General features: G+C 30.9%; 2 protein-coding genes across 3 annotated transcripts in view; both read left to right on the forward strand.

Moving 5' to 3' along the window:
• The window catches only part of LOC105209798 (PDZ domain-containing protein 2), a 306,815-nt gene that overhangs the window by 20,376 nt on the left and 272,770 nt on the right, over positions 1-13,669 (forward strand). The window lies entirely within an intron of this gene.
• LOC105210840 (trypsin-1) lies at positions 2,583-5,401 on the forward strand. The gene is made up of 5 exons (XM_011182001.3): positions 2,583-2,928; positions 3,773-4,133; positions 4,314-4,702; positions 4,760-4,939; positions 5,161-5,401. Exons 1-5 carry the CDS (start codon positions 2,866-2,868, stop codon positions 5,332-5,334), a joined length of 1,167 nt encoding a protein of 388 aa, XP_011180303.1. The 5' UTR covers positions 2,583-2,865; the 3' UTR covers positions 5,335-5,401.

Genomic DNA, 13,669 nt, shown 5'->3' on the forward strand with positions numbered 1-13,669 from the left:
CCTTTTTTCGAAAATTAGCGGATATAGAAGTAAAAAACCTCTGCAGATTTGTGGTAGGTTCTTGGTAGGCGCTTTGGAGAGTCTTAAATTTCAGTGAGGGTGTCAAATTTTTGGCATTACCAAAGGACTGTCCTTAATAGTCTAAGTGTGTTTCCTTTTTGGAGAACAGCCTTCGAACCTAACCTAAAGTAAATGTACATCTTGGTGTTATTCTATATAGTTAGGGTTCAACAAAGCGCAAGTTCGAACTTCGAAAAGCTTAAAGCTTTAATATGGAGCTTTTTCAGAGCTTTTTACATTGGAAATGAAGTTTCAATTGTATTTCGGTCAGAATTCTGAAGTTCAAACTCCTAATATATTTTATAGATATCAGCCAGAGACCTACAAAAGAATATATATTTCCCAAAGTTCCTAGGTGGAACACAGGGCCTCAAAACAAAAGAATAAGAAAAAGGGGGGTTTAATGGGGCTGGTGATGCGAACACACAACATATCCCTCCCAAATATCAACCTCCTCTTCGCGAGGTACCCCTGTTTTCTATACAAACGAGGCTCTGACGACCGTGTAATGGCGGTATAACCTTAGCACCTGCGAGGAGAAAATTCCTACACTTTGCCAGCCAGGAGGCAGACCGGCAGCCCCGGATTCAGGCTCGGATGCAGAAGGTTAATCACCTACTCAACTTAAATTAAACATATTAATGAAACCACCAAGCAACCAAATAAAATAAAGAAACAAAAGAATATTATTAAAAGAATTTAATTTCTTGTCAAAGTGTCTTCGGGCTATTGAGACCCGATTCAACCACAAATGTACAAATGGGTTAGTGAACCCTAAAGATGTTCTTGTAATGATATAAAAATGCACATCTTTTTGTACAAAACCGAACATGTGGTCATAATGTAGTGGCTGTCATCCCTATTGGGTCTGTCGACTGGCAGTAAATAAGAGACAACTGAGCGATTATCGACAAGTGGTGCTATTGTAAGCGTCGATAACTCGCTCAACCATTGACTGTGAATGCTCTTCAATCACTCATTTGTCGACAGGTGTTAGAAATTGTTGAATTTTGTCGATTAAGTTACACAATAGCAAATCGACTGAAGTCTATTCTACTTCCAGTCGACACTCGCTATAGGGGTCTGTCTTCTCTGAGATATTTTAATGAAATGATAAATAAGTGAACGTCTTTTCCAGATAATAATATGTTCTGTTTCCAAAAATTTATAAAATCAGTTCAGTCCATAGAACTAAAATATTGATTCTATAAGTTCTGGTTAACTATATATCTTATATATCGGTCAATATATATTTCAATTCAATTAACTGATTATATTTTTTTACCACAATAAATATTAGTCTCTGACTAGCCTTCATATGACTAAAAAATATACAGAATTGGTAGTTCTCGGACAGTTCTATTCAGAATGGGTAGTAGTGACAGAGGGTTGTCAGAGTAATGATGAATTACAGTCACCAAAAAAATTTGGTTCTGGCCAGGGAGTCTTACTATGTCTAGTTTATGTTTTTGGATTAGCTGAATCCGAATTCGACGTTCATCGGACGTCCCTAGGGCAGGGTTTTGATATAACCCCAAAACAAAAAAACAATCTGGCGGGCATCTTTTGTAAAAATTCATCGGGATTCGGGGTCACGGATTACAAATTCGATGTCAAATGAATTTATAATATTACGGGGAGGGAAAATACGTACTGAAACCTTTCATCATTTATTTTTTTTATCGCTGAAAATTAATTTATTATATTTATCACAAAATATTTGTTTTATTTGACACAGAAAATTGTGTCACGTGACATGATAGATGTACTTTACGGGCATCAATCACAGGGTATTTAAAATTAAAAATTTATTATAAATCAAGTTGGCAAAAAACCAAAAATATGTTAGTAACAGCATGCAACCTCATGCAAATCTAATATGCAAATTAAATTTGGCAACACAGTTAAAGCTTGACCCAAAGCACATAAGAAGAACAATAAAAATGAAAGAAAAGAAATTAGAAAAGTAAAAAAAAAGTAATTAAAAATGCACACTTAACAAAGCAGAGCTTTTAAGAGTTTTTCAAAATTTGTGATTAGAAAAAAAAGAACATAAAACTAATTGGGTCAAGCAGATGAGGCAAATGTCAAATGAAGCATCTTGAAAAATGAGGCTACAAGAAATTAGCAAAAAAACAATAATAAATGCATAAATTTGTGAAACAAAGTAGTTAAAAGTGAAGATAAATGAAAGAAGATACACAACTAGACGTCTAGAAAGGGAATATGCTGCATAAGATAAAATTGAAATACAAAAAAAAATTAAAAATCAGTTACACTTGCTCGTGATTGGAGACTTGTGCGCATGGCTTTAAGCGTTTTTGATGAATACTTTTTGACCGATTTAACAAGTGGGGGAAAACAAGAATAAAATTAAAATACAATAAAATCAAAATATTTGTGATGAGCAGTCTTAAAGAAGTTGATAAAGTGCGTCTAGACGTCAGTAGAATAGCAAAACTTAAGAGCAATTTATAATCGAAAGCATTCATGCGTTCTTCTTTTTAATTTTTTCATTTCTTATTTAGTTTCATTTTTGTTTTCGCAAATCCGTAAAAGGTAACTAGGAACTTGACCGAGCAGCACTTCTTGCGGCATATAAGAAGCGACCCAGGGCAACTTTCTCCTTTAGTTGATCCATGAGCCTGATGTAGCCCGGTAGGTCTTCGGGAAAACGGGTCGGACTTTAAACGGAATAAAGTTAAATTTAGTAAAATTAAAGTGAATTCTTTCTAAAGTGAAACAGTGTTAAAGTTTTGTGTGTCAGTGAATTGACGGTGCCAAGTGTCAGTGTCAATCAAGAAAATGTGGCAATTAAAGTGCGTTATGTGGGCCGTTATGGTGCTCTATTTAAGCACAGCAAGTGCGGTGAGTGTGTTGGAAAATTTTTGGTGAAATTAGATGAAAGTAAATTCCTGTAATGGTGGGAGTTAATGAAAGTGCGGTCAAAATATTTAAATTAATCAAGAATAAAACAAAATAAAATAAAATAAAATAAAATAAAATAAAATAAAATAAAATAAAATAAAATAAAATAAAATAAAATAAAATATAATAAAATAAAATAAAATAAAATAAAATAAAATAAAATAAAATAAAATAAAATAAAATAAAATAAAATAAAATAAAATAAAATAAAATAAAATAAAATAAAATAAAATAAAATAAAATAAAATAAAATAAAATAAAATAAAATAAAATAAAATAAAATAAAATAAAATAAAATAAAATAAAATTAAATAAAATAAAATAAAATAAAATAAAATAAAATAAAATAAAATAAAATAAAATAAAATAAAATAAAATAAAATAAAATAAAATAAAATAAAATAAAATAAAGAAAATAAAAAAAAAAAATAAAATAAAATGAAATGAAATGAAATGAAATGAAATGAAATAAAATAAAATGATATAAAATAAATTTAAATAAATTTAAATTAAATTAAATAATATAAAATAATAATATTAAAATAATTAAAAAAAAATTAGATTAAAAACTATCAAAATTAAAAAAACCTAAAATATTTTTTTAATTTAAAGAATTTCAGAAAAAAATAAAAAAATGTTTCTTGAAGATATTTTTAAATAAAATTAAAATTAAAAAAAATGGTAAATTAAAAATTAATATTCTTAAAAATAATTATAAAAAAACTCCACCTATGTCTATATAAATTATCCTCATAATAATAAAATATCCTTCATTTACCCAAAGCAATCCGGCTACTCCTACCAACCGCCGTACAATCAAATTGCTTTACCCGAAGCAAATGACAACAACGCCGGCTACTATTATCCACCTCCCGTCGTACAAGTGCCGCAGCAAAATTTCAGCGGTTACTATTATCCACGTCCACCATCGCGCATACCCGTATTGCCGGTGGAAAATCAAGATGACAGCACTGAGCCTAGTGGTACACCGCCACCCGGTGTAATGGGCGACTTCATCGATGACATTATCAATGAGCAGAAAGAGCAGATACTCTCCTCGGTGTTGGGCAATAGTGATTTGGAGGGTGATGAATTCAGCGATGATGACACGAAAGCCTTGCGTTTCAATAAATGTGCTGAATGCTGTAAGTTTTGCAGTTAAGAAAAGAAAAAAAGTTACTAATTTTGAAGATTTTCTACACTTCAATTTCTCTTCGAACGTTCTCCGTTCCTCGTGAACTCTCTCATAACATTTATACGGGCGCTCACTTTTTCTCTAATCTATTGCTGCCTCTTTCTCTTGGCTCTTTGTCATCTTCATCTAGCTTGCGGCGTCCCTAATGTCAATCGCATCGTGGGCGGCAGTGTTGTGCGCATCAATAAATACCCCTGGACCGCACAACTACTCATGAATGGTTTTCTCTTCTGCGGTGGCGCATTGATAAATGATCGCTACATAGCGACTGCTGCTCATTGTGTCATGGGACAAAGGGCCAGTTCGATCTCCGTGCGTCTATTGCAACTTAATCGTGCCTCGAAGAGTACGGGCTTCTCAAGAAATGCCGTCGAATTGATTATGCATCAAAAATACAATACGAATACTTTGGTTAACGATATAGCATTGATTAAGCTCAATAAGCCCATTCCGTTGAAGGACCCCATTCGTCCTGTGTGTTTGCCAACTTTGAGGAGGCAAAATTATGACTTCAAGGAGGTATGTTGGACCTTCCTTTATATTTCACTATAAATAAACTTATTTTTTCAATTACAGGGTATCGTTGCTGGTTGGGGTCTAACCACTCAGGATGGCAGTGTCTCGAGCGTTTTGCGTGAGGTCACCGTACCGATCATCACGAATGCACAATGTCGTGCCACTTCGTATAAATCGATGATTGTGAGCACGATGTTGTGTGCTGGTTTAGTCGAAAAAGGTGGCAAGGATGCTTGTCAGGTGCGAAAAAAACATATTTTAGTGTTGAGAATCCACTATTCGTAATTTCGATGTCATCTGCTTCTCTGAAAAACCTCTACCTTTCTTCATTCACTTTTCCATCAATTAATTTTCTCATAATCTTTTTTTATGAAGAAGAGTGAGAGATTTTCATATTCAATCACTTCTCTAGTCTCTTGGTTTTCAAATAATTTTTTACATAAAAAATTTCGTTTCTTTAGGGTGACAGCGGTGGTCCACTGATCGTGCGTGATCGTATCTTCCAATTGGCTGGTGTTGTTTCTTTCGGTTATGGCTGCGCTCGTCCAAATTCTCCAGGTGTCTATACTCGTGTCAGTCGCTACTTGGATTGGATTTCTGCAAATACGAAGGATGCCTGTTATTGTTCCAAATAAGCGGGCCTAGAGCTTTTACTTTATATAATTCTATTAAATTATTTAACTATTTTGCTATAATATTTATATACAAATCTATTTTTTGTGAACACTTTAAATAATAAATTCAAACTATTTATTTCGAAATGTTTTCATTTGTTTTACTGTTATATAAGATATATATATAGATGATAATTCAATTATTATTCAATATTTTGGGAATCATATTTTTCAGACGTGGGCTCTTCCTGCATTTTGCATTTAGAGAACGCTGTATTAAAAGTGAAAGCTCAATTATTTATTGTGAAAGCTTCTAAAGCATATTCAAGCTATTTTAGAGTGAAAGCTCAATAATTTATTATGGAAGCTTTTCCTAAATAAGCTTTTTGCTTCCAACAAATGCATGAATTGTATTGTAGAAATAAACATTTATGTGAACGTTAGAATGAAAGCTCAAATATTTTATGTGAAAGCTTTTAGTGGCAGTTTTTAGTACAGAAATAACATAAAAGTGCAAACAATATATTACAGAAATTGAAATTTATGCACATAAGGCACACTTGTTACGAATGAAAGCTCCAATATTTTAATATGAAAGTTTTTTTTATACATAACATGCTTCAAATATAATCAAAAAATTCATTAATTATATTTTGGAAATATAAATGTATGTAAACGTACGAGTGAAAGCTCATTAATTTTATTGTGAAAGCTCTTAATAGCTGTTTTTAGTATGAAAGGCTTCATAAATAACTTTAAAGTACAGGCAAAATATTTGATAAATGAAGATTTATGCATATAAGGCACACTAGTTGCTGATGAAAGCTCAATTTTTAATGTGAAAGCTTTTTTATGTAACACGCTTTAAATAAAAGAAAAAAAATATTGAATTACATTTTAATAGTATGAATAAACTAATCTAAAAATATAATTTGCAAATGCCTGAAATAATTCTAAAAATTCAATATATGCATTTTGAGAACATTTCATTTAATTTTTTTAGATGATTTCGAATGAAAGCTCAATATTTTATTGTGAAAACTCAGTGTTTTAGTTTAGATAATTATTTTCTCTAAATTTCTACTAAAAATAACACAATTATATTATCAATATGAGCTTTACTATTTTTTATATTTTATTTTACTTCTGAGAATATTGCATGTTCTCTCTCACCTCACTCCTCCACCGCACAATCCCCATTTGTCGTCACAAAAACCCACAAGTCTCTCAAGCAAATCCCAACATGTCTCGCAAACGACTTTGTCGTCTGCCGTCAGACAGCAAATAATTGCACGACAAAAAATATATGGCAATTATGCGGCGATTTACCACCGCCAACAACAACACAGGCGAACCATAGTCCGAATATTACACATAAATACATACATACATACATACGAATGTTGACTAACAAGTCGGCATTCCAATGCGATAATCGAAGCTCCAAAAGGACATCCCAGCCAGTCAAGGCACAACAAAACATCTTCAAAGGCGGCCGATAAATGCGGTTACACGGTTACAGAGTTGTATGTCGGCAGTGTTGCGTTGCTGATTATTGCTGTTGGCATTGGCAGTTGAAAAATTCACAGCGTTGACAGTTTACAAGCGATAACAATGTGCGGCACTTAGTCAATGTCCTTGGATACGCATGTCACAGTGGAGCATGTGGGAAGAGAAGGCAATGCACTACTGCGTTGTCAAGTGATGGAAGTATGTTAGTGGAATTGTGGTGGAGTGGGAGATAAAGAGGGTGAAGAGGGAGAGAGCTTGTATGACTTTTGTTGATTTCGAAATTCCTACACGGTTGCGTTTTATATGAAAAAGTTGTAATGTGAGATAAGCTGAGATAGTAAAACTACAAAAATCGGAAAAATATTGCCATAAATGCCATTGTTATCAAATATTTACACCGTCAACATTATAATATGGATGATAAAATCCGTTATATACACACCTAGTTCTATATATATTGGCATTCAACCAACATATTTTTTTACTGAAACTCCCTTATATACGCTTTTCTGTTTCTGTTTTTGTTTCCCATAACAATATGACTTCGCAACATTTTCTTTTTTGATTTTCCGCTAATCAATTTCGTTGGCTTTTGTTGTTTGAACTTGAAGCGTTGTTAGGCGTGAAAAATCGATTTTCTGTTCAGCGCTTATTTTGATTTATTAATTTTTCGAAATTGTTTGTTGTTTATTATTATTTTTCTGCTTCATCAACTACAACTGCATGACAGATCTTCACTCAACTTTGTCATTTGAACGGAACAGTATACTCGTTCAGTATGGCAGCAGCAAGTTTTCTGGAAGGTCAACTATATTTAATTTAATTTTAAATTAAAATACAATGAAGCAAATTGATGAAAAGCAAAAAATAATGTCAGACACGAATATTTGTTGCAGAAATAAGACGCTTTAATTCTGCAAAAAAAAGTTTAGTTTTACGTAAAGCGGTAGGTAGAGAGCTTTCAAAGCTTTTTATGACAGCAAAGCTCACTTTGAAAATTCTTAAACACTGTTCCTAGCAATACTCATATTATATTATATTTATTTAAACAGAATTTTTTGAAATTTATTTAGCGCTAAAAATGTTGCGTAACTTATATCTTTGCAACATATTTATAATAATATAAATAAAAAAAATATAGATTAATTAAAGCTATTAAGTTATTAATTAAAGTTTCACCTTGCTTAATACTTTTTAATAATTTTACCAAAAATGTTGCGCAACATTTGTTTCTGCAACATGTTTAGCAACATGAATATAAAATCAAATTTTGATTTAAATTCCATATTCTATAAATTTAAATTTAAAAAATTATTTATCATAAATGTTGCGCAACATTTTTTTCAGCAACATGTTTAGCAACATGTATTTAAAATAAATCTTTGATTGAAATTCCATCTTTCTAAATTTAAATTTAAATCTAAAAACTTTGTTGTGTCCTAAATGTTGCACATATTTGTTGCTCAAAATATGTTTCTTTTACATGTATTTAAAATAAATCTTGGATCGTGTTTAAATTTAAAACTTCTATTTATCATAAATGTTGCAAAACATATTTTTTACTGCAATATGTTTCGCAACATGAATATTAAATAAAACTTTGGTGAAAATTCCATCTTGTTTAAATTTGAATTTAAATCTAGAAAAAAATATGGTATATATAATTTTATAATTAAGTATATAATATAAAAAAAAAAAATACGTTGGGCAACATTTTTTCTGCAACATGTTTAGCAACATTAATGAAAAATTAATATTTGATTAACATGACATCTTGTCTATATTTATATTTAAATCTAAAACTTATATTAATCATAATGTTGCGCAACATTTGTTTCTGCAACATGTTTAACAACATGAATTTAAAAATGTTTTTGAATAACATTTTTGTGTATTTAAATTTTTTTATTTTATAAATTTTGCACCATCAATGTTGCGCAACATTTGTGTCTGCAACATGTTTATAGGCAACATTTGCTTTTTATACTATATTTCCTTCCATTTTATTAAATTTAACAACCAGCATGATTTCAAAAATTTTTTTGCCTAGCAACATTACTGCCGCTTATGCAAATAGGCGTCATAAACTTAAATTTCAAATTATCAACCAACCAATGGCTTCATTGCCTGCTCTTCCGTCATTTTATTTACACTTATTGCGCGCTATTTTTTCACCATAAACTATCTGTATGCACTGCAGCAAGCCATACAGCACAATTAAAAGTGTTTTGCAGTCATTTATGTAAATAAGCAACGCATTCACTGTCATTTTTATATGAAAGCAGAGGCAAACACATGCGCATACACAAAGCGTTAAATTTAACAAACAAAGTAAGTGAGCAACTACTAATCATTAGCCTTAAGCCATAAGTAAGTTGCTAACATATTTGCAGCAGTAATTTCAGTAAATGAAAATGCAAACAACATTAACTTGTGTGCATTGGAGTGCATAAAAGGTTTGTGTGTGTGTGTGTTTGTATGTTTGTACTCGTATGTTGCAAATTATGAGAAAAAATCGCTGTTGCATACAATCTCGTGCAACTAAGTGCCATTGTTGTTGAGTTTTATAGCCTTAATGACATGCCAAGTGGTTTATATGTGTGCATAAAGATAACAAAAATATTATAGTGGTGTGCATAAAAATAGAAATATATGTATGTGTTGTACTTAATGTTGCTGAGTTGGTTTGCAATCTTTTATTTTTTATTTTTTACTTTTATTTCTATATATGTTATATGAATTATGCTAATTTCATGCGCCACTTTAATTGCCAACTTTCTTGTCGACAATAAGTCAAGTGTATGTTGGCCGCCATAAATGCAATTGCAGCGCTATTATTATTGCTGTTATTATTTTGATTATGTTTAACTTGCAACATTTATTATTGCTTTTAATGCATATTTAAATGTGCAACATTTAATGCAACTATTTAAAACATAATTGTTATCGCATTTAATTGGTAGCTTCATTAATTTTTAAATTCAATATTTTTTTCTTTGTACAAAAGCTTTCTTTGAGCTTAAAAAGTGAAATACTCAATTAAAACACAGCGATATGTTATGCTTAATTACATAGTATGATCGTTTCGTTTAAATTAAATCTTGCAATTAGCTACACTTTCAGTTTATTAATAATAAATGTGAGAAGAATGACCGCAGTGGCTTTTATATGTATAATGTCACTTTAATAATCTTAATTTGTTATTTTCTAACAGCGGAGAGTGTTATTTGCAAGAAAAAATGAAAATGTTGCGCAGAATTAAGTTCAAAATGTTGCTAGCAACATGTTGCAGAAACATTGCTGAGCGTAAATATACGAAAATTACAGTTTTTTTTGAGAAATAATAGCAATTGTTTAATAAAATAAATCATTTCATTAGAAAATAATCATTTAATGATCATAATTAGAAGAATTTGTGAACAAAATGTTGCTAAAATACCATAAAAAAGTTGAAATGTTGCTAGCAACATGCTGCTGTGTCTTAGTGTTTGAAGTATTGAGGTTTATTTATTCCACATAAATTTATTAAGATATTATAATAACAACTACAAATAGTGGACTTACATTGATTTTAATAAAAAATTTTGCTAGCAACATAACATATTAAAATGTTTATAGTTGCATACATGGCTACTCTAGTATACGGTATTACGCATAATATCTTCAGTTTATTGACGAATGATATTTTATTTATGATAAATTGTATCAATTGAGCATCATTCTGTAATTCAAAACACAATACTTTATCAACATGTTGATAACTAAAGTTTTATATTAAACATCATTCACGAATGTTTTAGAAATGTTTTCTATATAAGCTCTTTTATGTTACCTATCAGTAAGAGCACTTAAAAGTTTCAATTTTACAAAATTTTCGAAATGTTGCCGCAACATGTTGCAAAAAAGTTGTGCAACATTTGTCGACACAAAGTAAATTTTAAATTTAGTATATATTCTTTCATGTTGCTAGCAATATATATAATTTTGTAAATATTCTTTAATGTTGCTAGCAACATATTGCAAAATTATTCATTCAACCATAATTTTGAAATGTGCCAGCGATAGTTTGTGGTTAGCTATCACTAAGAACACTTAAAAGTTTCAATTTTACAACATTTTTTAAATGTTGCAGAAACATGTTGCAAAAAAGTTGTGCAACATTTGTACAAAAAAATTCTAATTTAATTCCAGCTATATTATAGTCATACTGTCGATTATAATATTATATTGAGTATATATTTTTTAATGTTGTTAGCAACATGTTGCAAAAAAATAATAAATTCTACATTAAAAACATTTTTATTATCATCATAATATATATTATCTAATTCTTTTGTTATCCTATAAATTGTTAATTATGCTTTTTTGTCAGAAATTATTTGTTTATTTTGTAAGTATAATCTTATGCCGCATTTCAACATGTTTCCACATTTTTCATTGTCAAGTCAACAATTCCCCACCTCCACAGCACCTACTGCACTACTAACAATGGTATTACCACACATTTTCTTTACAAAACTTGACCTTTTTCGCTCGCACGCACAGTCACATAAAAATCTCATGCAACATAAATTATGCAAATAAATTAGTTTTGCTTTAAACTTGTCTTCTCCATTATACAGCACCCGCGCTAAAAGTATTCTCACGCAGTAGTTAGTCAACACGTTTGTTAGGGTCGCTAAGAAAAAAATGTTCAGCAAAAAGTGCACAACTCGACATTGGTTAATTTTGTAGTTAGTTAATTCAAGTAGTTGTTGTTGGGTGGGCATGTTGCCATTCATGTTAGTTTCGCTACTTTTGTTGAGGTTATCAGCGAAAATTCGCCAGAAGCCAAAATGTCTCAGTGGTGTAAAGCTATAAATAAAATGCGAGCATAAGATAAGAGTTCGGGAAAAAAAGTGATTTTGCAGCAGGAAGACAGAAAAAAATTATTTAAAAAATGAAAACATCAAAAAATAGCTTTCTGTGGGAAACTAACTATTTTCTTCTTCATCTTCATCAACACCATCAGCTTCTTTAGTTAACTAGAACTTCTACTACATATAAAACCCATTAATTTCCCTACATTGTTGCCACACGCTCAATCACATCAGGCAACTTCCTCTTCCGTTCTAAAAACCGGTCAATCGTAAAAAAGTAATATTAATAGTAGCAGCACTTAAGTAAACACACTGTGTGTAGGTAAAATGTAAATAAATTAGCAAAAGATGTGTGTTGTTGCCACACTTAACTAACCACTTAATAGCCGCTTCCTGTCTCAATATTGTAAGTTAACGAAAACCAGTTGGAAATTTCTTTATTTTTGTTTTAAAATGAACGATAAGTAATTAGTTGCTGTGTATTTTTATTTAGTTGAGTTTTAAAACTTGAAAAAGAGAGTAATCAAATTAGTTACTTTCAGAGTTGCTTTGGTGAGAAACCCTTTCATGAGTAGTCTCATAGCTGGCTTTTTTAAAGGAAGTTGGTCTGCAGAAGTGAAAATCATTGATTTTAGTGATTTATAATTATTTTATTTATCACTTATAGTCTACATACATATATGAAAAGTAGTGAATCGAACACACAACTGGTATAATTGGTCTAAACTGGCATAATCACTAATAATAATAACTTTTATTTTTCCTCCTTCCTAAATTTTATCAAAAAAGCAGTAATCAACTTACCGACCTTAAATCTGAAAGCTAGTGAATCGAACACAGAACTGGTATAAATGGTTTAAACTGGTTTAATGAATTATAAAATATTTTAAGTTTCTCTTTCACCGAAAAAGCAGTCATCAACTTGCCGATCTCGAATTGAAAAGTAGTGAATCGAACACTCAACTGTTATAAATGGTCTAAACTGGCATAATAAGTAATATTATTTTTTTATTTTTCTCCTACTTAAATTTCACCCAAAAACCAGTCATTAACTTACCGCTTTTAGATAGAAAAATTTGTAAAAAAGCAACAACAACAACTGAGAAACAAGGGAACAACTTGAAAATGCATAAAATACTCATGCACCCACACAAAAATCGACAGGTCGCCGCTAATGCTGAGCACGCTGTGGAATGTAATGCCAACCAGTTACAGTTACTATCAATAACGAAAAAGAAAGAAAAAGGCAAACAAAATAAAAATCTATTATAGGTTGAAAATCAGCTGCAGACAAGCACATGTAAGCTTAGTGATGCTGACTTGCAGTTTAGTGAAATCTTGACACAAGCGGTTTAGAAAAAAATATTGTTTTACCACAAATATTGCTGCGCTCTTTGTTGTCTTTTGTGGTAAATTAATTTCATTAAATATTTTTAAATAATTTCTCTCAATAAATCGAAGAAAAACTCTCTTCGATTATCTCTCTTTATTCTAACACTAAATTGTTGAGACCACACACTCAAAATGCAACACTGCATCTCACAGTACCGTTGTGGTGGTACCATTAGTTTTTTTTTTTCAAACCTCTTTCCAGTCACTATTCTCCTACTTTACTCCATTCAATTCGCTATGTACTACTCACAGTTATTGGCTTATTTTTACGGTACTTTGTTATTGTACCATCATGACTTTCGGTTATTTGCCACTACAGTTAGCTTACAGCAACAACAAGAATACTGACTTTCAAATGCTATTGAAAACTGGAAAAATTTTAGCTTACAGGTGACCGCATACCAAGCATGCCAATGTGAATAGGGCAAAGGCGTCTTGCGGCCGGGCAAAAGCTGCAAGTTGTAGGAACTCTATGTGCTGGGGAATAATTGCAGACAAATATGAATATAAATATAAATTATAATTTAGACTTGGTCCATCAAAATTTTATAGAAAAAAATAAGTTAATTACACTCTCTTAGTATGTGGGCGAG

The sequence above is a fragment of the Zeugodacus cucurbitae genome, chromosome 4 (genome assembly GCF_028554725.1).
Source record: "Zeugodacus cucurbitae isolate PBARC_wt_2022May chromosome 4, idZeuCucr1.2, whole genome shotgun sequence".
In the NCBI taxonomy this organism is placed as follows: domain Eukaryota; kingdom Metazoa; phylum Arthropoda; class Insecta; order Diptera; family Tephritidae; genus Zeugodacus; species Zeugodacus cucurbitae.